Below are 24797 nucleotides of genomic sequence, written 5' to 3' on the forward strand. Positions count from 1 at the left end.
ACATGGACATTCAATGCACTGAATGAAATTGGATGTCCAATAACTAATACATTGATTATAATGCACTCACTTCCAGTTGCTCTGGATAAGAGCATCTGCTCAAAGAATAAAATGTAAAAACATGTAAATGTAAAAATGGATGGACAGAATTGATTTGTTTTGCATTTATTACACAGCAGGTAAAAGTGACAAACATTCCATCAGACATGTGGTTTGGCTTCTCATTTATGCTGAAGCTTTTTCCAGAAGGATGGCCACAGACAGAGCATGTGCAGTAGGATGTTTGTTTTGTCCCCAACACCAACATCATGATGAAGTAAAAAAAAAAAAATGAATAATAGATTAGACACAATATTGTGACAAAACATGTGCCTCAAATGGTATACAATAATTCACTGCAGTTCACAGCAACCCTAGCTGTCTATGGCTCTGGTGAAAAGTGAAACACTACAGTAAATATGGTACACATTTGTATAAGATAAAGTAATATAAGTGTGCATTTTTACCTGAGCACGTACATTAATCCATTCATAGCCATTGTAGACAAACAGCATGTGAGTATCCCTCCTCAGGACCATGACATTTTCATATCTCAACTCTGACATCTCACTCTCGCCATTCACAATGTAAATCTATTGCATTTCAATAAAAAGTTAAAAAGGTTAAAAAAACAAAACAACAACACCCAAACAGCATACGTTTATTCAAGGCTAAAAAAAAAATCTTAATACACACTTACAGATGTAGCCTTATAATTATGTCTTCCCCGTCCACTGATTGGCTCAAAATAATTTGCAAAAGAGCAATTACAAAATGCTGGAGGGCCTTTATCACCTTCCTCTCCTCTGTGTCCTGGAAAAATGTATACTAGAAGAAACACAATAATTGTATTCATTATATATACTTTTCTATAATCAGCAACATCCATAGCTTTTGTCATGCATAAATTATACAATGAGTACAAATACAACTACAATGAGTATACTTTAAATAACATAATCTATTGATATACAGTCATGTCCAAATTGGTACTCTTAATGGAATAAATACAGTAGCCACAAATCATTATATCCATACTTAACCTTTCCCTGAAGCACCAGTTTCACCTATTGAGCCTCGTTTACCCACAACTCCATTATGTCCAGTCAATCCCTGGGGTCCCTGACCACCTTTTATTCCCTAAATTCAATATGGATTAGAGCAGAACAAACATGAGATATTCATTGCATATAGTTAATAAATATTACCTAATTACTATATGGGCCGGTTTTTCAGACACAGATTAAGCCTAGTCTAGGACAAAAAAATCAAGTTCAATAGAAAACGCCATTGAGCTTGTTGTTTTAGTCCTTGACTAGGGTTCAGCTGTTTCTGCGAAACCAGCCCTACATGTTTACAGAAAACCATTTACTTTTTTCCCTCTATATCCGGGTGCTCCCATAGATCCATCCAGTCCTCGCAGTCCAGTGTTTCCTTTTTGTCCTGTGTCACCCTAAACCATTAAGCATACCACCACATAATCAAAAAAATATTACTAATAAATGGGCAATATATTGGCCGCAAATGCTTCATCGTTTAGAGATTTAAAGTGATTGCTGTTAATTGACCTTTCCCTCCTGGCTAAGGGCTTTGTTTCACCATCTTAATTTAATAGCATGCCAGATATTTATTCACCTTCTGTCCATGGAGACCAGGCTTCCCTGTGTAACCCTGTTGAATTACACATTCATTTATGATGAAGTAAAAGTAGATATGATGCTCCAACAGTGAATGAAACTTTATTGAGAACTAACCTTTCCACCTCTTTTTCCTGGGTCACCTTTAAGTCCCTTCACACCCTGTTTATATGATTAACGTCAATTTTAATGTGTCATTTTTGTTTACCCGCAACTAGACCTACAACATTAATTTATTAAGTATATTATTTGTTACACTTTGAACTAAGCTTACCCTTGAACCAGTGCGCCCTTGAGGACCCTGTAAAAATATACACACACATTTGTTGTGAAAGCAATGGGAAGTACACAGGTAGAATGCTAGTATTGGTATTAGTTAGTTATTCTGTGGATTATTTACCTCATGTGTTCCTGGTGTACCAATGTCACCAAATAAACCACGCCAGCCTCTGTCCCCCTTCTCTCCCTATAAACAAGTAAAGAATAACACAAACACATTGTACTGTACTTGTAGTTGTTCAATGACAAATAAGTTGAATCTAATCTAACTACTTCTGGTAGTGACTTTACAGTTTAGGTTATGAATCACAAAGCACCACATAGCTTTGATGTAGTTAATCATTTAGACCACCATTTTTATATTTCAAAATACTATCAGCATGCACTGCGTCTTTGCTTATGAATACCCTGATAACTGGCCAGTGAGTTGGGTTAATGACATTGTTGTTTAGTGTATTCATCGCTTCTAATATATCTGAAAATGTATTTAGTCAAATGTTTTTTTTTAAATGAAGGAATTGCCAAGTTTAACCTGGACACAAAAAATGTAGGAATGTGCATTGACGTTAGCCATGATGTGAGATAAATGACACTTGTGGAAGTGTCAGCATGTGTTTCCCTGTCCAAAGTGATCTGCGTGATCTGAGACAGTTTTATCTGAAGGTGAACCCAATATTCTATCACTAACCTTTTGGCCTATAGGCCCCATCTCACCAGGAGGACCTTGGCTTCCCTCTATTCCTTTTCGACCTGGTCGACCCTGCAAAACAGTTTTATTTATGTATGAATAGATAATTAAATAAATAAATCAAACAACATGTTTATATTAGTTAAAACAGTTTGATACAGTTAAACCTATAATAATATAATACTTGTACATACATATATTTACTCATATTCAATTTCTTGAGGGTCTGGATGTGGGTAGGTAGCCTGTTGAATCTCTGGAGAACAATGTTTCTCATGTTGGTAAGTACTTAAATAAAGAACCGCCACTTCTATAGTATATTTAAAATATTTTTGAATTTATTGCCTCTGCAACATCCCAGTCCACTGTCTGTGACCATAAACCTCAGATCTTCATAAAAATAAATCATAAAACCTACAGTTAATTCTTATTCATTCAAATGTACAGAACTCTCACCATCTGCCCCTTTGGTCCTTTGCAGCCCTTTTAAGAGAAAGCATAAATTAATAACTGAATAAAAGCATTTTATCCTCATCGTCAAGTGAACAGAAATGAAGAGTGTCCTACCTTTTCACCCTTAAGTCCTTTGAGAAGTTCATTTACATCAACCTAAAACAACAGTCAGCAAGAAGATATGACAGACATCTAACTTGCATGTTAAGCAATTAAGACTGTATTCATTTACAGTGTATGTGCTGCTTGGAAGGTCCCTTACGAGAAGGGCGGACGTCTGTGTTGCTGGAGGAAAGGGGGGAGGTGGTGGAGGAGACAACAGTGTTCTGCATTTCGGAACCAACCAGGCATTCTTCCCTGAATGTGTTGACACAGCAAGAATGTGGTAAGACAAATAGCCAGAATATTTTCATTATATTTTAATATTTAGAACCCCTCAAATGTTATCAAAAGCTACCTGATCGTAAGAATGATGTAGCTTCGGTGAGTATAACAGTGCATCCCATGATAAGATTGAGTATAAAGGCATTTTGTTTATGCATGATCCCCCTAGATCTGAAAGCAAACGTTTGTCAGTTGAAGGTAGACTCAGCAATATGACAACGTCATAGACTGTGGAAAAGCTCAACCTTTAAATATCTACTGTACAATATATCTGTATTCCAACAGTTTTTAGCATTACCCGACTATTCAGAGCATCCCTACCAATGTATGACCAGTGCTTAATACCACTTAAAGACCACATCATCAACAAAATTCTAATATGTATCTGTTGCACCACATTGGCCAATTTCCGTATTTATTTTACTGAAGTAATGAATACAGAATGTCTTACCTCTGTAAGCTCTGTTCTCACTATAGCTCCTCTGTAGCTTCTCTGATTGCCCCGATGGCAGGAGCCAATACAGTAGTTGGATCTCAAATTGCAAGCTTGCATCATATATCCACTTATCTAATAAGAATGGAAGTGCAACTCTGGCAGTAGAAATAATTAAATAATTAGTAATACTGTTGCATTGCCAAGGAGAGGCAGTTCATTAACCTTCAGTTCATTAGGCTACAATCTCAGTGTGTCAGGTTGGTGCATTTACTACATTGTCATAACACTTTTTTATAAAAAAGAAAACTGCTGTATATGTGTCATTGCTAAAGAAGATATATACATATATCTTTTTTGTACTGTTCAATTATTGATATACAGTGTCTGGTATCACAAAAGTTGAGATTTTGCGTTTTTCCCCCCATTATTCATTAAATAATTATTGAAGATCTTCATTGTTTGTTGTTAATCATTCTTTGACAGATGTTCTCTATTCATGACATATATTTTTAAGCTGATTGAAGTTAAAACTGTAACAAGGCCACTAGGAACATTCAGTGCTTCTAGTAAACAACTAGTGTATAATGGATTTGTCATTGTATTGAATATTATTGTCTTATTATATGATCAAATTGTCTATTTCAATTGGAAATCTGGTTCTCCTTTAGGATTTTGCCTGTTCTTAGCCCTTCATGTTTTTTGTAATGTTCTTCAGAAGGCACTCTTGTCCAGACTGAATAACAGGAGAAATAAGGTTATTTCCCTTGCTCAAGGATACACCTTAATTTTTACATGTTGACTCAGGGTCTAGAACCAGCAATCTTTTTTTTTGCTGGACCAACACTCTTGACCACAAGTCTACATGCTGTCCTAGCTACCTGCCCCCTCAGCTACTAGAAAAATACCACAGTCCTTGCTGCATGGTGCTTGAACAGGCTTGAAAATATTAGGAGTGATGTGTTGTGATGACACAATTTCTCACTTCAAAATCTTGAACAGTAGTTACCACTGATTTCAATGAATGACAGACTAAAATAATGATGTAACATTCAATGGTGATCACTGATCACTGACACTACTCTCTTTCCAGACCCACATCTGCCAACTCCAGTCTAGACTTGATTTTGTGTTTCTGGTTGGCCAAGTGTATCCCATCACATCATTGTTCCGGCATAAATCAAGCTGTTAATGCCTAGTCTTGATTCTAGGACTTGCGTTTCTCTGTGATTGGTGTCTGTCAAAATGATGCGTATCAGTGTGTCAGTGAAGAAACAAGGCTTAACCTTTTTTTATTATTGTAGTTTAGAACATGATTTAAAAAAAAAGCCCTGGGGAACTTGGCTGCAAATTTAGGGCTTAATACTTGGTAGAGGGGACTACTGTAGGAAGGTATATCAGTACAATCTAATATACATTTTTTTTTGCAACCTTATGTTTGTACTGTTGAAGTAGAATCCAAATGTCTTATTACTGTGGTGATTCATCAAGCTATTATTACTCCCCTCTACTGTAATGGAAGTTTAAGTGGTGGCATCGTTGATAAGAAAAGGAAAAGAAACAACACTTGAGCCAACAAAGTAATTCATTAGTGCTGAAATCATGCTTTATTAAATCAGTAACATAAAACTCGAGGAGGATGAAGATAGTAGTAATTCTACATCAATAGACTCAGTTCAATCAAAGTGCAGGGCATTATTACTAATGCTTTTTGCGATCTTTGTTTCACGGCAGATGGCGTCACCATGGTACATTCACTTGATGGTTACCCTGACTACTGACAAGGTGAAATTCTAAACCTACAACACACTCACACACACACAGCAATCCTCCATGAGGTGGCACTGCTTCTGCAATGAAGTACTTGAATTTACTTTTATTTTAATGGCCAGGTGATGTTACATTTTAAAAATTAAATTCAACTGTCCATGGCCAGAAACAGTGCACATAAAAATAGCGCACAAAGTGCAGGCCGCTCGCACTTTGAGCATGTCATTAAAATGGTGGTATGACATAGTCAGTCTGAACACAAGACCTAGTTGTGCTGCTTACATGAGGGTATTTGCAAACAGCACTCAGGGTCTTATGATCATGTTACAATTCATATGAGTATTTGTAATATTGCACACACAGATGCATGGTGCATAACATTGTCTTTCTCTGATTTAGTATAAACTTCAACAGGGAGCCTCTCTACCTGTTGAGGCAATCTTAAGACTTCAACTTTTTGTTGAGGCACAGAGTTAAGTTTCACGTTTTTCAGGGTATTCGTTTCATGTGAAACTTTCTCCTGTTAAAACATTGTTCCTTTTGTTTCAGTTAATATTGTCATAAATAACAATGCATACATTTTCCATAACCGTTAAATTCGGCTATATACATTATGTACATGTCACAGAAAAGTGGTTCAAAAATCCTAGTCATAATTATCCAATATGGCACATTTTATAACAACTTTAGACTTTAGTCTAGTTTGGCATAAATTAATGTCAAGTTTGGTATAAAAATAGTTCATATTTACAAGAACAGAAATCCAGGTCTTTATCAAGAAAAGATAATTTTTGCTAATTCAATAAATAAAAAGGTACTGGAGGAGGGAAAATGGGTTAGAAATGATTTGTTTACGTTTTCAGTGTTTTTTTACATAGATCGAATATGAATATTGACAGTTGCCATGGCAGATCCAAGTTCATTGGACAGTTTGAGAGTGTACGCTCCGGCATCATCCTCCTTCACACAGGGGATAACAAGGGTGGTAAGGTCCTCTGTGGTATCAATGTGGAACCGGTCACTCTCTTCATCACACTTCTTCCCTGAGCAGATCCACTCAACAGCAGGTGTTGGATCTCCAGAGAAAGCACAGGACAAGCTTAAATTCCTCCCTCGCTCAATGCTGATGTCCTCAGGGAAAGATTCAATTTTGGGAGCTACAAGAAACATTTGAAAAAAACAAACGTTAGAATAAATTATTAACATGTAAACGTATCTACTTTTCGATATGATAGTCAGACAAGGGTATCTCTACTTCTACTAAACATACACACTAGGTACAGGTAATGCATCTCACCTTTACCACCACCACCACGGGTAAGAGCACTCATTGAGGAGCCATGAAGTGACTTTGAAATAGCATGACTTGACATCATTTCACTTGACCTTGAGCTGGAGCTTATGGATACCACTGATTCAGATGTCATGGTGGACATGCTAGCAGCAGACATGCTTTTAAATTTGCTTTGGAAAGAGCTTTCCTGCATCATTGAGGCTTTAACCATTGATGCCCCTGCTATATTTACTGATGAGGCAGAGAAACTGTCCAAGTGCAAGCTGGCAGCAGTTGGACTTTGCTCCATTACAACCATTTTGGCAGGTTCTTCAACAAGAGCTGTGAGAAAATGTAAAGGGACATGGCTAAATGTTCATTTCCAAATGGAGGTAAGTCCATATTTGTATATTGTTGTATGAATATCAACAAAATGGTATGTCCATTTTGTTAACATTCTATGGACAACACATAAGGAACATTTTAGCTCAGTTGTTAATTTCAGCTAATAGTCACATTTTGCATCACAAGTTTAATATATTTTTTTTAAACTTGGTAAAGCTTGGCATACTGTAAGGTGTTAATCAAACAATGGCAATCCATTTCAATGAGCACTGAAAACTTACTGAAGACGTTGAGAGATGATGTTGCAGAGCATTGTCCATATTTGTTTTTGGCTTTGATGGTGTATTTGCCACTGTCTGCAACTGTGGCCTCAAAAATCTCCAGAGTGTATACATTTTTTGAACGGCTAAGTTTCATGTTTGAAGTCACAGACACCTGTAAAGAGGAGGCACCGGAGGATATATATATATATATATATATATATATTTATTAGAATTATTATTAAATAAGCTTTTCAGGAGATTTTTTTAACTAATGTGCCTGGTGCATATTTCTTTATATATAAATTCAGTTATATTTAAAGCTATATTTTATCAATTAGAATTTCAAAACATATTTCAACCTACTCACCATGATGTTGTCCTTAAGCCACTCAATTTCAGGGGCTGGCTCTCCGGCAATTTCACATGTGAACATAACGTTCTGCCCTTGGTTGACATTCTGAGAGCGTGGCTGCAGCAGGAATGACGGTGCGCCTGATTGAGCTGAAGCGACGGTGGTGTCAAACTGGCACTTAACTAGGCCTTGCTCGGTTTTGGCTTCACATGTGATGACACCCTGCTCGTACTGGCTGACCTTTTTGATCGTCATAATATGGTAGTTTCCAGACACACCGTATCTGTAGTCCTCTGAGTTGGCTAGTTCCATTCCGTTCAGGATCCATCTGATATCTGAGGCTCCGGGGATGTTGGCTCTCAGGGTGAGAGACTGACCTTCAGTCATGGCCACTTGTGCATGGGAAGCCTTCGTCTCTGTGCAAGGTTCAACATCACCGTAGATAATTTCCTTTTTCATAACTTGCTCAGAGACTTCTGTTTTTGTTGCAAGTGTTTTAGTTTTGTTTGAGGCTAATACAGAAAAACGTTGGATTACAAACTGGTTAATGAAAAGAATAATGAGCTTTACAGAGGCATAATAAATTGATTGAATATATACTGAAGATAATAACAACCAAACCAAACTTAAATTACGATATATTATCCACACATGCGGTACAGTAATCATACCTTGAATTGAGACAACACAGCTTGTGGATGATGACCCAGCACTATTGGTAACTGTGCATTTGTAAACTCCACTGTCAGAAGCCTCAGAATCATAGATTTGAAGTTGTGCCAAATCATGCTCTTCATAAATTAAATATTTTCCACCCTGAATGAGAAGCTGCAAGTAAAAAAATTAAGAGAAAATAAATGTCATCAAATATTGATTTACTTTGAATTTATAGTATTATATTAGGTGTGACTGTTAAAGGAAAATTTCAGTATTTTACTAATAGATGGTTCCTAACCTGAAAGTAGACTATGGGCAAGAGAAAGTGTAATCCACGGTTCAGTTCTTTAAACAGCCATTATAAACTAACTTAAAATCAGTGGGAGTAATGGGAGCGCAGGAGAATGTTTTAAAAATAAAAGGCCAAATCACCTTTAAATTGGAACTAATAGCATGAAATTATGAAATCTTATGAAAATATGTTGAAATACAAAGTAGTATGATGCCGTTTAGAACATTTTCTGACAAGCAATCACATAAATGTGGTCCTTTTCACGTTTCTATGAAGAAGAAAAAAAGCAGGCCATTTAGTGCTATCTAGGGTTTGTGTTTTTTTGTTTGTTAAATAAATAGCTAGATAGCTCCAAAAACAAATTAGCCAGCTGTTATCACTGATTTCGGATCACTGTCCTCAGTAGTTTCTAGCCATATTTTGTCATAAAAAAAGGAAACATTTACACTCAAGTGCATTAAAGTGAATTGCTGGAGGCAAGTTTTTGATATACAATCTCATACTGTTATATTTGAATTACAAGAAATATACCAATGAATAGTATGAATCATGCATTCAACTGCATCAATCTATTCTGCCAACAATGCCTTAGTCTATGTCATAAAACATTGAGTCAAATAAAACCTATGGTTAAAACGTTATATAAAGCTGGTTTTAGAGCAAAAAACAGGGAAATTAATATATTTTACAGTTTACTGTTTCCTTCATATTTGCGAAGTGGTTAATAGGTAACATCAAACGAAACATGGTGTTGATTTAAGGTAATTTTGAGAACATCATTACATATATTATTATAATGTTCCTCCATTCATTTCAGAGACTTTTAGCTAGCAGTGGCTAGAATTAACTATAATTTCTGATGGCATTGTGGAATCTGAGTATTGATAATTCCCATATGAATGTACGTTTCATTGAAGGTGCATGTGTCTAGATGATGAGAACAACAGAAACCTCTCTGTTTAGATTATCTCTGTTCATCTCTCTGTAGGAATGTTTACGATGGTCATATGGCATGGGGGTTGACTTCTAAAGACATGGTCTTAGTTAGAAACGCCCTTAATGGATAGGCTAGCTGGTAACCAACATTACAGTGAGAAGATAATGGAACGTTCACCGTATGACATCTGTGCTGCAATTTTCCAATAAACGTGAGCGAACTTCTCCCTCGATTTGATACGGGTTCTACATTATTTGACCACTATACGAAACCGCCGATTTCTAACAGCATTATAAGGAAAACCGAACCAGGGATGAATTTTGGCCCATAGACTACTTTCCGGTTAGGGAATCTTATAATGTAAAGTTGTAAAATCATGAAATTCTTTAATTCAAATGTGCAACAAAGAAATTACTTTTCCATCCTTCATCCATGAGATCTCAGGTTTAGGATCTCCAGTCATTTTCACGGTCAGCTTGACGATGGAGTTGGCAGATGCGGTCACATCCTGAAGACCAGATGAAATGGAAGGCTTGCTTTTGAGGGAGACTTTTCGAGTGGATGATGTAGGTGTAGGGCTTGTCGGGGACTTGACTCTCCGTGGGGAGCTGACTGATTCAGGAGACTTCACTCTAGATGGAGATTTGACTGGACTGGGGGAATGCATTGTCGGCTCTTCATCTGAGTGTGTCACTTTTGAAGAAGCCTCTTCTTTGGCCTTCAATCGGCGGATGGTTAAGCTGAAGAAAGCCTCTTGGCTACCCTCAGAGTTCTCTACCACAATTGAGTAGTTGCCTTCGTCTGACAACTCAACAGAGCTGATTTCAAATGAAGTCTTGTACTGTTCTATACTGATACAGTGGCGAACAGATGATCTGATAATTTGTCCCTCATACATCCAGGTCACGGTTGGCACAGGTTCACCATCAAAATCACATGCAAACCTGGCCGACTCTCCCTCATTTACTGTAAGGGATTGTGGTTTTGTCAGGATAGTTGCAGGTAGAGTAGTCTTCTTTTTTACGAAGGTGCTGGACTCCACATGTGTTTCATGTGTTTCAACTGTCTTTACAGTCTTGGAGGAGGATATCTGGTAAGCACCTTTTTTGGTTGCCACAGGAAGAGCTGGTGGTTCCTCATCTTCGCGAGGTGACATATAGCTAGAATACTCCCCCATGCCTGCGACATACAGAGTGGCATAGTCTGAGCATTCTCCCATTGTGTTAGTACAGACGACACGGTAGGTGCCACTATCCTCTGTAGTACAGTCAAGAATCTGAAGATACAAAACTCCACTTAGGTTGGACATAGAGTACTTCCTACTCTCTGTTATCAGTTGTCCATTATGGTACCATTTCACTTCAGCGGTTGGCTTTGATTGGACGTTGAGTGTAAATTTGGCATGTTGACCGTATGGCACACGGTGGGAACGCATCCTCACAGTAACTCGTGGTGTATGGTCGAGGCTGAAGGGCTGCATACTTACAACCTCCTTCCTTTCTACTGATCTCCTCTCGGATCTCAGAACAGCTTTTCTTGACTCATACCTGGCCAGATGGTCAACTTTGGCCACCTGGATGGTCTCCACCTTGGACCTGGAGGCAGATCTGGCAGTAACATCAGGACTAGGGGATCGTGGACGGGTTCTTTCAGGGGTTGGTGATCGTCTCCCCTCAGTTTTAGTTGCCACATAGGTTGACACATGGGAAGTTGTAGTTCTCTCTTTTTTGAGGGTTTTAGTTTTTTCTTCAAACTCTATGCGTTTCAATTCACTCTTGTAACCAGTTATTCTTTGAGTTGTTTTCACATTTCTCAGCATCTCTTGATCCTCCCTCTCCTCAAACACCCTTTGGCTTTCTCTTGGAGGTCTGAATGTAGCCTTGTCATGGCGTTGCCGAAGGTCAACATAGCTTGGACCGGCCTCAAACTTGGAGGGAATACGATATTTGTCATATACTTTAACCTCTTCAACCTCTTCCTCTCCTTCATAGACAGTGTGTTTTGGTGAAGTGTGGCGCAGCACACCTAATTCAAAGCGCACAGGACTAAGGCTTGGTGGGGAGGCAGAGTAGCCAAGTTCAAGTTCTTCCTCAAGCTGAAGTCTTGCCTCCTCAGTTCTCTTCATTGCTAGATATTCATTGATTGGCAGGAGAAGCTCCTCATCTGAAAGATCACCAAGAGATCGTCTTCTGATTTTGTGATATGCTTCTAATTCAGGAGAAGGAGTGCGCTGCCTTGAAGGTCTGACTGTCTCCAAGTCATCTTGTGAAACTTGTGGAAGGCGCCACTTTGGCTTGTAAGATTCCTTGATTCTTGGCAGAGGGACTTCATAGAACTGATCCCACCTGGAAAGTCGGATGCGTTTCAGTCTCTTCTGTGAAATCTTTTCCATTGGTTCAGGGAACTCATATTGATCACGGAGTTTTTTGTACCATTTCATATCAGAGCAAGGTACGTAGTGTTTGATTTCCATGTCTTCCAAAAGAGCGGTTGGACCACGTACACGAGGTTGGGGAACATCGTAGGGCATACGAAGTCTCTTCTCCTCTGCTCTCTTCGCCCTTTCTTCTGCCCGTTTCTTATCTTCTGCTTCAGTTCTGTCCTTCTTGGCCCCTACTGGTTTGCACAGCAATGCGGCTTCTCGCAAAGCTTGTTGTGCTATAGAAGGAAGTGGCATAACATCAGTTCCAGCCATGATCTGAGATAATCTGACCTTTTTGTCTATTTCTTCTTTCTCTGCTTGTTTCTTTTTGTCTTTATCACTCTCGTAAACTTTCTTCACATGGGTGACACGATCTACCTTGAGAATGGCTTGACAACTGGCAGATCCAGCAGAGTTGGTGGCAGTAACTCTGTAACAGCCGGAGTCTTCAGGTAGAGTATCTTTTACATGTAGTACAAAGTAATCTAGACCTTCATGCACCACTTCAATTTGTGGACCAAATGCCAATGGCATGCCATCCTTCTCCCACTTCAGAGTGGGGAGTCCTGACACTCGGATTTCAAAGCGTGCATTTTGGCCTTCTCTACACTCCACGTTTGCCAGGAGCCGTTTAAACATGGGCCTTAAGCTAGTATCTGCTGGTGCTGGGCGAGGTGTCACAGTCAGACGTGCCTTACAGCTATCATCACCAAATCTGTTACGGGCCAAAACTGAGTACTCTGCATCATCATCAGCATCAACAGAGTGAATCACTAATTGATAAAGACCCTTGTCAGTTATGAAAGTGTACTTTTTGTCATCATCATCAGGACTGATCTTTTGTCCAGATTTGTACCATGTAACACGTGGTTCAGGGTGCACTGTGATAGTCACACCAAAGCGAACATCTTCTCCGATGTAGGCTGAATGGTTAAACAGGGGTAGAGTGAACTCTGGTGGTTTCTGGAGCAGTCTAGCTGTATCCACTCTACGTTTCACCTTCTTCACCACACGGGCTGTGAAATGCTTGCGGTATGATCTGACTCCATTAATGAAGAGCTCGCCATAGACACTGTCCTCACCATACTCATTGACAATCTTGCATCTATAGGTGCCGTCATCTGCTTTGGTGACTCCCTTGATGCATATGCTGGCCAGACCATCCTCATATTCGATTTCATACTTGTCACTTGCCTCTAGTTGACGCACACCATAGTACCATGTTACCTCTGTGGCGCTGTCGTAGTTGTCAATGTTGCAGGTAAATTTGACATCTGCTCCCAAATCTACTACTGTATTAATGATTTGACCCCCAATTGGGCCATGTTCAAATGGTGCAATCTTTACTTTGGCAACTGTGACACCTCTCTGTGCTCTGATCGCACCGCCGCCAGCAACTCTTGCTCCTGAGACAACAGTGGCCCATTCTTTCTTTGCCATGGCCTGGTAGTACCTCTTATGCCTTGTGGTTGATATTGCTGTAGTGCTGAGTTCTTCTGCTGGCATCTTCAGCCAAGGATGTTCCAAGGCCTGGGCAGCAGACATACGGTGCTTGCGCTCCTTGGTGAGAAGGCGGTTGATAAAGTCTAATGCTTCAACAGTCGGCACCTTGAAGGTTTCGTCGTCGTAACTGTACTCAGCATTTGAGATGTTGTCAATCATCTGCTGATGAGTTTCGGCAGTGAATGGATTGAGTCCACTGAGAAGGACATAGACTAGGACACCAACTGACCACATGTCAGTCACTGTGCTGACCATGTCATTTTGGTGGATCTCAGGAGCAGCATACTCAGCTGTTGTGAACTGGACCTTCATCTGGTCCCCAGGAGTTAGGTGTCTTGCCTGTCCCAACTCAATAATCTTGACTTTACTGCCTGTTCTTGTTGTGTACACAATATTCTCAGGCCTGATGTCAAAGTGACCAAAGCTCTCATTGTGTAAGAATGCAAGTGCTTCACATACTTGTCTAATGTAGTTGGCGATTTCACGCTCATTCAGCTCAAAGTCAGCTGTGCCAAGGCGTTCAAAGATATCTTGACCTGAGATAAAGTCATAGATCATGACTAATTCTTCAGAGCTATCAAATGACTCATGGAGACATAAGAAGTTGTTATGTCTGGCTAGGTTCAGTGTTGCAATTTCTTTCTTGATTATTGCTTGATCTGCACCTTTCACCTTCACGAATTTGGCCATGTATGTCCTCTTAGAGCTTGTCTCAACACACCGATGAACAATACCAAACTGACCACGGCCCAGCTCCTCAGCAATCATGTACTTGGTATGTACATTCTCGGCACTTGAATGAGGAGCCTTTTGCTTGGGCACATCTCTGTCACTAACCTCACTGTCATAGCCAAGTACTCTTGATTTGTCCTCCTTTGTTGTAACTGGACCACTTGGTTCAGATGGTTTACTTTGACCGAATTTGTTCTCTGCTATGACTCTGAACTGGTAGCTGGTTCCTCCAAACAAATTGATGACGGTGTAGCGAGTATCCCGAGTCTGGGCAACACGTTCCCATCTGTCAGCTGTTGTGGGACATTTTTCCACAACATAGGAGATTACTCTGCTTCCACCATCATTAGCAGGTACTTGCCAATTCAGACAGACTGAGTCTCTTGATACATCACTTGCTTTGATACCACGTGGTGGGTCAGGCACATCTGCAACATCCAGTTCTACTGTCTGTTGGTCAATGCCAAATCTATTCTTTGCACAAACAATGTAGAATCCAGCATCCTTCCTATCAACTCCATTGGGGAACACAAGCGATGTGAATGACCTTGTGACAATGACTTGGTAGTATCCATTGTTATCGATGAGATCTTGACCCTTCTGCCAGGTGATGACTGGATCGGGTTTGCCACTAAATGGAATCTTGATATTCACAATCTCTCCACGCAGGGCTGGGATTGCTTCTTTATCCTTCAGATTCTTAGGCAGGTTAATCTTAGCCGGAACTAGAGTAAGAAAAAAAACATGATTCTCATCATTAGTACACAATAGATAAATATTATTGTTTTCATCTAAGAGTAGACATTTTTTTCTTTAAGGGCTATAGAATACAAAGTAGTAAGCTTACTTTCAACATCCAGAGAGACAGTGGCGCAGATGGATCCTCCCTGGTTGGTTGCTCTGATTTGGTAGACAGTGGAGTCTTCCTCATCAGCAGCATATACAACCAGTTGGTGATAGCCTCCCTTGAACTCTTGAATCTTCAGTTTCTTTCCATCAGACTGGATCTCTTTCCCACGTCTGAACCATTTAATAACAGGCTTGGGTTGTCCTGAGATCTTGCAAACAAAGGTGGCGTTGCTCTTGTATTTGACACTCATGTTCCTCAGTTCTTCCTTGAAGGCAGGAGCACGGACATCAACAGGCATCTTTGGAACGACTGGTGCAGATTCCACACTCCAGTCACTAACTCCTCCAAGGTTTTCACAGTTCACACGGAAGATATATTCACAACCCTCTGTAAGGTGTTTTACAGAGAAGACTGTGGTTTTGATTTCATCAGAAGTGACAGGTGTCCATTCACCCTTCTTTTGCTTCATCTCAAGGCAGTAACTCTTGATCTTGGAGCCACCATCAGAGAGAGGAGGCTTCCAAGACACAACACAAGAAGTGTTGGTCACACCAGAAGCCACTGGCTGCAGTGGTGGTGAGGGTTTATCTGTAAATATAAAATAATAACATCAACATCTTTGCACATTTCCTATTGGTACAAATACATTATCATGTATTGGGCCATGTGGAAGCTTTGTTAGAAAAAACTTACCCATTGAACTCTTGATAAGGATGGGAGTGGGGATCTCCAGTGGCTCACTGTTGCCGTAACGATTTTGAGCATACACACGGAAGAAGTACCCAGCATTTACAACAAGGTTGGCAATGCGGCAGTTTGTTCCTGTGACGGATGAGGACACAAGTGTCCATTCATCACCCTCCTTGTCTTCACGTTTCTCAACAATGTAGTTTGTGATCATTGATCCACCATCATCCTTTGGTGGTTTCCAGCTAATAATCACAGAGTTCTTCAACAGGGCATCAAGTATAATGGGACCTTCAGGTATGGCAGGTTTATCTGAAGAAAAGAAGGAAATCGTAAGTCGGTAAGCTTGTAGTCAAATTGTAGATCATACACAATTAAAATGATTTGTGCCAACACAATAGAAAATTACCTTGGATTTCAACATTGATGACAGTTTCAGATCTGCCAAAGTGATTGTGAAGTCTGACTCTGTATTTTCCTCCATGTAACCTGCGTTGCACATTCTTGATCACCAAGTGAGTGTAATACTCTGTGTTTTCAATGCTGATGTTCTCAGAAGCCACTAAAGTTGTAGCTCCATAAAGCCACATGATCTTAGGCTCAGGACGTCCAATGTAGGCAACGTGCATTCGCAGTGTGGTGCCACTTTCAGCATAGTAGATATCCTTCAATGGGATGTCAGGATTGAACTGTGGAGCAGTTTCCAAAACCAGAACACCACTGGTCTCTGCCTCACCTACGTCGTTGATTGCCTTGCATGTGTATTCTCCTTCATCCTCTTGCTGGTCAGTCATAATGGTTAGTGAATGGTTACGACCATCAGAGCTCATCTCATATTTGCGAGACTCAATAATCTCCTTGCCAGATTTATACCATTTGATATCGGGAACAGGTCTACCAATAATCTGGCATTTCATAACTGCGGGTTGGTATAATTTAGTGGTAACTTCATCCATTTCTTTCCTCAGGCTTGGTTGAGTTCCAGCTGATGAAGAAAACAACAGTTAAATCATTATTAAAATCTCTATACTTTGTATTTATTGTGAACAATAAACAAAAGCACTGTAGCATTGACCAATAATCACAGTAGCTTTTAGTAACCAGCACCTGTTGAGCAGCAGCTTATGGCCTGCTTATGTAGCCCCAAGCATTGACTGTGCCAAGATGTGCTTAATGAGTGGCTGGGAGGCCTCATTTGGGTGATGCAAATCGGCTAGCACTATCAGGGAGTGGACCGGCATTTGAACTTACAGTCAAGTAAATTATCTTACAATGAGCATATTATCTCTTTTGCAAAGATGATGAACGGCCATTTCTTATGTTTTTCACTGAAATAGTGTAACCTGTTATATTTTTTTATGTCTTTCCTTAAATAAACATTGCTTTGTGACTTACTACCAGACTGACCAGAGAAAAACTTTATTTATTTGATACATTAAATATATTTCATTTTACTGCATTTTTCTCCCCAAGCTTATGATAAACAGTTCATAAGGGCCTGCTTTATCACAGAAACTTCCAGTGGACTCAGTCAGTATCGAAATATGTGTCATCTAAAGCACATGAAATTCTATTCTGATTCTTATTATGTTGCTTGATCAACCTCAAATTCTAAACTGGAGTGCTTATACCCCAGAAAGGATCGCATTCTCCGGAATTAAGCTCACAGGCACTCAAGCCGCTACATGGTATCACTAGAAAAAAACGAGGCAAGGTCATCCAATTTGCTAATTAATCCCCCAAACCTGCACAATACTTACAAGTCTGGATATGAACTAAACCAGTGAAAAGTAAATAATAATCAGTGTCACATAATTTTATTTTTTCTGTGTGAAACAAGGCTGAATTCTTCAAAAGGCAACTCCAGACATATAATTTAATAACAAAATTAAAAACGAATTGCTTTAGTCACTTACCACCTAGTTTTGTCTTGATGCATGTGGCTGTTCTGCGTGGTCTGCTGATGCCGGTCTCATTCTCAGCCATCACTCTGAACTCATACTCAGTGGACTCAGCCAAACCAGTCACGGTGAACTCTTTCTCCTTGGTGCGTGTCTTGTTGCATTTCACCCAGGTAGCTTCTGCCGATTTCCTGCATTCAACCCAATATCCAAGGATCGCTTTTCCACCATCACATGCTGGTGCCGTCCACTTAATGGTGACAGCATCCTTTGTGACAGTAACTGTGTCAATCTCACCTGGCTGGCTTGGTTTGTCTGGAAAAACAAATGTTTGTTTTTACTGTATATCACAGCCATCAGTCATGACATGCATGGTCAACTAAATCCTCAACCATGACATCAGACACGGTTGTCTAAGTCTGTAACTCACCAAATGGATCTTTGCATGTGACAGGTTCAGATGCAGGTCCTGGTTCGCTGTCCCCAATATTATTTTGAGCAATAACACGGAACTGGTACTCTGCGTCAGCAGTGAGTCCAGGGACAGTAAACTGTGTCGAAACAACCTTCTTCTCATGACGAACCCATGTTTCAGAGGATACTTCTTTGTACTCAACAAAGTATCCAGTAATGGCAGAGCCACCGTCATCCTTAGGTCTCGACCATGACAGAGATGCTGAGCTCTTAGTGACATCCATAACCTCTGGTGGGATGCTAGATGTCTCTGGGGGACCTGTTTAAATCACAGAAAATGCATGTATTACTGTATGTATGTTAAGCATTGATAATATAAGTAAATATGTTTGAAGTCTCATGCAATCACTACATTTCAAAAAGGAATCATATAATGTAATACTTACAGAGAGGAGTCTTTGGTACGAGGGGTTCCGTTGACTTCAGAGATCCGCTGATACCGAATGTATTTTCAGCTGTCACCTTGAAATTATACTGTTGTCCCTCCTTGAGTCCCTTCACAACCAAAGATGTATCTGTCACTCTGGTATCTACAGTGTACCAGGCTGTTTTGGGAACCTGCTGTCTCTCAACAATGTAACCAAGGATTTCAGAACCACCATCATCTAAAGGAGCCTTCCAGGTCAACTTAACAGATTGTGCCAGTATGTCTTCGAATCTAAGTGGTCCCTCTGGAGCAGCTGGACGGCCGATAACCTTCACTTTGATGTGAACAGACTTCTTGCCACACATATTCTCAAGCTGCAGGTCATAAGTACCAGAGTCGGTTCTTTCTGCTCCCTTGATAACCAGCTCAGTGCAATCATCATTAGAAGCAATCATGGCTTTCTCAGGCACGGCAGCACTTTCCTTTGTCCACTTGCATGTAGGGACTGGTTTACCCTTGATGGGTACTGAGAGTTTGATAACACCGCCATATCTGACGACAAGGACATCTTTGTACTTGGCTTCCAGTTCATGGTCAGGTTTTTCTGAAAATGTGAATAGTGAATAATTAAAAATGCTATATATTTTTTGTTACATGTTACCAGAAAGTAAGTGGAACTCGAAGTGTACCGTCATTTCCCGTTTATAAACCGTGGCTTATAAACAGATTTTGAAAGCATTTTCAACAGTAATATATGAGTGTGGCTAGTAGACAAGTTTACATTTTTAAAACCGTTTTGCAAACTGTTTCACAGATGATTGCTTGACAACATAGAGGTCTCAGAAACTCAGGTAGCAAATATGATGGCGTTACAGGGTTTTAAAAAACAAATTCATTTTGGTAGAGCCCTATGACAGATGTTTAATGTTAATGTACGATGTATGAATGAGTCGTAATTCTCCGGGCATATATATATATATATATATATGGGTGTGGTTAATACTCGGGTTTGTATACACACAAAGCTATACATTTAATTATGCAGTTTATACACAGTGCGAGTTATAAACAAGGAATTACGTTTTTTTACAGACAACCTTACCAAGCATTTCTGTCACAGTGACCATTCCAGGGACCTCAGCTGGTTCTCCAGGTCCCCCAGCGTTGCAAGCCATTACACGGAACTTAAACTGCTCTCCTTGGGGCATTTGGGTGAGTGTGTATTCACAGATCAGAGAAGGTGTTGTGTTACATTTGATCCAGGCAAATGAGCCTGCCTTCTGCATCTCAATCAGATAACCATTGACCCTAGAGCCACCTTCGTCATCAGGAGGACTCCAGGCTAGAGACACTGATGATTTTGTGGTGTCTGTGACTCGTGGGTTTTGGGGTGAACCCGGTGGATCTATGAGGGAGAAGTAATACATTGAAATCAATGTGTATGTATTTACTATCTATCAATATCTCCTAATATGGAAGATATTTAATGGTAAAATAAATCCAGTAAATAATACTTACCCACGGGATCCGTTGCCACTGCCGTTGCAGAAACAAGACTTGGTTTACCAACACCTCGGGAGTTGATTGCTGTTACTCTATGTTCATACTCAAGGCCTTCAATCAGACCTGTTGATCTGTATCTGGTCATGGTGACTGGGTTCTTGTTAGCACGTACCCATCTGTCAGATCTAACCTCCTTGCGCTCAATGATGTATCCAGACACCTCAGATCCACCATCTTCCATTGGTTCCTCCCATGCAACAGTCATGCCATCACGGGACATGTCAAATACTGTTGGTCTGCCTGGAGGTCCAGGGACATCTGTAAATAAAAACAAAAACGTGAACAATGATGTACACTAACAATGACACTATTATGCTACATGATATACTGTAAAAACATGACTTACTAATTGCACTCTTGCACATCACAACTTCAGACTGCAGCCAGTTGCCAACACCGTAGCGATTGATTGCTGCTGCACGGAACACATATTCATCTCCTTCTACCAGGTTGATGAATGTAAATGTTGGTCTGCTGACAGCCTCAGACACTGGCAGCCAACCAGGACGGTGGGCATCACGCTGCTCAACAACATATCCGCTGATAGGGGCACCGCCGTTTCTCTCTGGAGGATCCCAGCTGATGGTCACAGAGGTGGCATCAACCAAATCAAACCTGATTGGTCCTTTAGGCTCATCAGGTTTGTCTGGAAAAAACAAATGAGCATTATACCAATTGTGTTATATTCATACCTTGTATGTAACAACCTACGTTTGTATTATGTTATAAGGTACTTACCAAGTATGATCACTTTGATGATCTCAGAAGTCTCTCCTGTGATGTTCTTCAATTCGAGAGTGTAGTCACCGGTGTCATCGATGGTTGTATCAAGCACGGTTAGCTGAGAAAACGTTCTGGTTGTCTGAATCTTCGTTCGCTCCGTGATCCTCAGCTTCTTATCACCGAAGTACCATGAGCAAACAGGTGGGGGTCTACCAATTAATGGCAAGTGCAGCTCAAGTGGTTTACCACTCAACACATTGACAACCTTCTGTGGGATGCTAGACAAATCAATCTTGGGCATAACTGTAAAACAGAAACATATGTAAATTAGCCATGTACTTTAACTATGGTGGATATGTTACTTCAGCTGTGTCAAACTCATTCCATGAAGGACCTAGTTTCTGTTGTTTTTGGAGTCCAATTAAGGTGAGTGGAGTTCCTAACTAAATTCTGAACCAGTTACAAAGCTGGAGCAAAAACCTGAAGAAACCATGGAAAGAGTTTGACACCTGTGAACCATATCGTAATTGACATAAGTCATACCTCTTTGTTCTTGGACTGTTACAGCTGCGACAAGCTCCTTTGGTGCACTTGGTCCCCTACTGTTAACAGCTCTGAGTCTGAACATAAACTGCTCGTTCTCAGTCAGAGAAGTAATAGTAAACTCAGTGTCTGTTGTCTTCACTGTTGTCACCTTCATCCATTTGTCTGTGCCATATTTGCAAGCTTCAATAATATAGCCCGTAAGTCTGCTTCCACCGTCATGCTCTGGTTTTTCCCATCCAAGTGTTACTGTGGTTTTGGTGATATCTAAAACCTCCAGTGATGCTGGGGGCAAAGGCACCTCGCACACTAAAATGACATCAGGAGTTTCACATGGTTCTCCCACACCATACAGGTTTTCTGGTAGGACTCTAAAGTAATACAGCATTCCCTCGAAGAGTCCGTCAATTTTGTATGATGTCTTGCTGCATTTGGAAGTCACTGTCTTGTAAGCTCGCATTGATGCTTCTCGCCTCTCAATGATGTAGTTATTTACTGGCGCTCCACCATCAACAGTAGGAGGATCCCATGCAATGGTAATGGAGTCCTTCTGAAGTTCCTTTATCTTAATTGGGCCAGTTGGGCCAGGTGTGTCTAAAAATAACAAGAACATTTAAGGTTAAAAGCCCATTTACTGCATTCAATAACTGGAAAACTAAAAGTATACATGAAAGGTAAATCTTACCGTAGACCTTGACAAGAATAGTTGCTGTCTTTTCACCAGATTCATTCTTTGCCGTAATTGTATATTTGCCAGCATCATAGCGGTGCACTTTTTCAATAATGATTTGTGTGGATGTTTTAGTGACTTCAATGAACCCACGGTTGTTGAGGTTAACATCAGCTTTGCTCCAAGTCACAACAGGGATTGGTCTTCCAGTGACTGTGGCATAGAGACGAAGACAACCTCCGGCTCTCAGGCAGATGGTCTTGGTCATTTCATCAGGAAGTTCAATATCAGGGGTTTCTGTGGTAAATGACAGGCAAACATTCATTTTGAAGGCAGATATTAAACTGAATAAAAACTAATGAAGGAACGGTTTGAATATGTATATGCTCTACTTTCTTTCGAGGTAATGCAGAATACCTTATAATCCTAAAGCTAGGCTACAGCTCCTAACTCACCAATCTTTTCGATAACTTCCACTTCCGTGCAGGGTCTGCTGAATTCCCCAACTCCATTGAAATTAACTGCTGCCACTCTGAAGCAATACTTCTTGCCGGTTGTAAGGCCAGTTACCACGTGTTCTGTAAGTCTCAGGTTCTTTTCATGGGTCTTTACCCAAACACTGGTACCTTCCTCCTCCTCTTCCTCCTCTTCCTCCTCTTCCGGCTCTTCCTTAAACACAACTTTCTTCTTGGCACCTAGCCTGGCTCCTTTCGAAACAACCTTCTCAGGAACCTTTTCAGGCTTTGGCTTAGGAGCAAGAGGCTTCTTAGTTCCATCATCTAGTTCTTGCATTTCCAGAATGTATCCAATAATATCAGATCCTCCATCCTCCAAGGGTCTGGTCCAAGCAAGGCTCACACTGTCTTTGGTAGTATCCACAACACGTGGGATTGATGGAGGAGGAGGAGTACCTGATGGATACATACACAATACAAACAGTCACTAACTATCATTTTACCCCAAATCTTCTCCCCTGATCATTTCATGACTTCCACATCCTGATTATGACAGGTGTAGGATGGTCAAAGATCTAAACATGCTCCCTCCAAGCGTATATCGACAAGCCGATCAGATTCTTAACAAACTTCTTCATCGACCTGGAAGCATTTAGCTGGTACATGAGTGTTGAGGTAGTGCATTTCTCAACATTAAAAACACAAGTCACTAGAGAACAATGCGATATGGAATGACAGGGGGTACGCTGGACCCCCTGGTATCATCGATATGCAACAACCAAGATGCAAATGCCTGGCTACCGTGACGCATTTGTGCCACCACATGCAGGGCCTCAAAAGTGTTAAATTACCTTAACTCCTATAACAGTGTAACACAGAATATTGTGCAATAGATTAATTATGAAAGACTTACTTGTTGGTGTCCTGCAAACAGCATAGAGAGACAGCTCACTTGGTTCACTCTCACCAGCCTTGTTGACAGCTGATACACGGAACTGGTAAATGTTGCCCTCCACAAGGTCAGTTACTTTGAAGGTGGTGCTCATAAGCGTAGCATCTTTGTTCACCTTGATCCATCTAGCACTCTTCCTTTCATGCTTCTCAATCAGATAACCTGTGATATGACTGCCACCATCACTCTCTGGTTTCAGCCATTCAATGGTAGCAAAATCTTTTCCTACAGAAATAATCTCTGGTGTGCCAGGAGCAGATGGAACAGCTGTAATATAACGCAGGAACGTAATGTTAAATTAATATTTCCACCTCAAGAATACATATGTATTTATCCTTCGTTAGTTAAGAAAATCATATTGACATTTCATGGAATGCTATAAAACATTGTTGCAAGATTTCATGAATGAAATATGTTTTACTCACTGAACATGTTTCTGGCGATAATAGGACCAGATTGCAGAGGAATGCCAGATCCATACTTGTTGACGCCTCTCACACGGAAAAGGTACTCAACGTTCTTGAACAACCTGGTAATCTCACAGGATAGTTCCTTGCACTCAGCATCCATGATCACCCAGTTCAGTCTGTTGGTATCACGTCTTTCAACAATGTAATGTGTCACAGGGTCACCACCATTCTCAAGAGGGGGTTTCCAAGACACAGTGCATTTCTCTTCTGAAATATTGCTAATGGTGATTTCTCCATCAGGAGGACCGGGTGTATCTAAAAACAAATACATTTTGATAAGAGATAAGCCCTCTCCAAACAAAGTTCTGTTTTTGTCAAATGTATTTTTAACACTTACCAAGGACTTGCACGTTAACTTCAGCTGACTTGATGCCACTGGCGTTCTTTACAGTGAGAACATACTTCCCGGTATCACCTCTGTCACAGAATTTGATGATAGCCATGGCCCGTGTGCTAGAGTACTGCAGGGAGTACTTCTCACACAGCTCCAGTTCCTTCTCTCCCTTGGCCCAGAACACTTTGGGGTCAGGTTTACCACCAACAGCAGCGTCCAAAACAAGGTCTGCACCGGCTCTAATTGTTACCGTGTCCACCAACAGTTTGCTGTCAAGGTCTGCCCTTGGAGGAGCTACAAAAACCATATAAATAATCAATACAAATAATCAGACTTAACAAATTATCAT

At 40.4% G+C, this 24797-nt stretch overlaps 2 protein-coding genes across 2 annotated transcripts in view; both read right to left on the bottom strand.

Moving 5' to 3' along the window:
* Nucleotides 1–160: 160 nt before the first annotated feature.
* On the bottom strand, nucleotides 161–3963 carry LOC105030838 (acetylcholinesterase collagenic tail peptide). The gene is made up of 15 exons (XM_020054695.1): nucleotides 3932–3963; nucleotides 3554–3651; nucleotides 3359–3453; nucleotides 3211–3252; nucleotides 3100–3126; nucleotides 2644–2715; nucleotides 2077–2142; nucleotides 1951–1977; nucleotides 1794–1838; nucleotides 1675–1710; nucleotides 1412–1492; nucleotides 1083–1179; nucleotides 740–867; nucleotides 507–632; nucleotides 161–236 (listed from the first exon to the last, which is right to left on the bottom strand). The coding sequence occupies exons 2-15, from the start codon at nucleotides 3636–3638 to the stop codon at nucleotides 222–224; spliced, it is 942 nt and encodes a 313-aa protein (XP_019910254.1). The 5' UTR covers nucleotides 3639–3651; nucleotides 3932–3963; the 3' UTR covers nucleotides 161–221.
* Nucleotides 3964–5494: 1531 nt separating this feature from the next.
* Nucleotides 5495–24797, bottom strand: part of ttn.1 (titin, tandem duplicate 1) — a 163655-nt gene continuing 144352 nt past the window's right edge. Inside the window, exons 183-204 of the mRNA XM_029113520.2 lie at nucleotides 24452–24742; nucleotides 24070–24369; nucleotides 23606–23911; nucleotides 22693–23148; nucleotides 22253–22534; nucleotides 21568–22161; nucleotides 21040–21327; nucleotides 20648–20947; nucleotides 20257–20559; nucleotides 19841–20143; nucleotides 18758–19342; nucleotides 18328–18630; nucleotides 17913–18212; nucleotides 16406–16981; nucleotides 16003–16308; nucleotides 15307–15897; nucleotides 10218–15184; nucleotides 8588–8744; nucleotides 7932–8428; nucleotides 7583–7736; nucleotides 6981–7298; nucleotides 5495–6840 (exon numbers count right to left, since the gene is read on the bottom strand). Of these exons, the coding sequence (XP_028969353.2) occupies nucleotides 6554–6840; nucleotides 6981–7298; nucleotides 7583–7736; nucleotides 7932–8428; nucleotides 8588–8744; nucleotides 10218–15184; nucleotides 15307–15897; nucleotides 16003–16308; nucleotides 16406–16981; nucleotides 17913–18212; nucleotides 18328–18630; nucleotides 18758–19342; nucleotides 19841–20143; nucleotides 20257–20559; nucleotides 20648–20947; nucleotides 21040–21327; nucleotides 21568–22161; nucleotides 22253–22534; nucleotides 22693–23148; nucleotides 23606–23911; nucleotides 24070–24369; nucleotides 24452–24742 (12464 nt within the window). The 3' untranslated portion in view covers nucleotides 5495–6553. The remainder of the gene's footprint in view (nucleotides 6841–6980; nucleotides 7299–7582; nucleotides 7737–7931; nucleotides 8429–8587; nucleotides 8745–10217; nucleotides 15185–15306; nucleotides 15898–16002; nucleotides 16309–16405; nucleotides 16982–17912; nucleotides 18213–18327; nucleotides 18631–18757; nucleotides 19343–19840; nucleotides 20144–20256; nucleotides 20560–20647; nucleotides 20948–21039; nucleotides 21328–21567; nucleotides 22162–22252; nucleotides 22535–22692; nucleotides 23149–23605; nucleotides 23912–24069; nucleotides 24370–24451; nucleotides 24743–24797) is intronic.

Source organism: Esox lucius, chromosome 16 (assembly GCF_011004845.1).
Source record: "Esox lucius isolate fEsoLuc1 chromosome 16, fEsoLuc1.pri, whole genome shotgun sequence".
Lineage (NCBI taxonomy): Eukaryota > Metazoa > Chordata > Actinopteri > Esociformes > Esocidae > Esox > Esox lucius.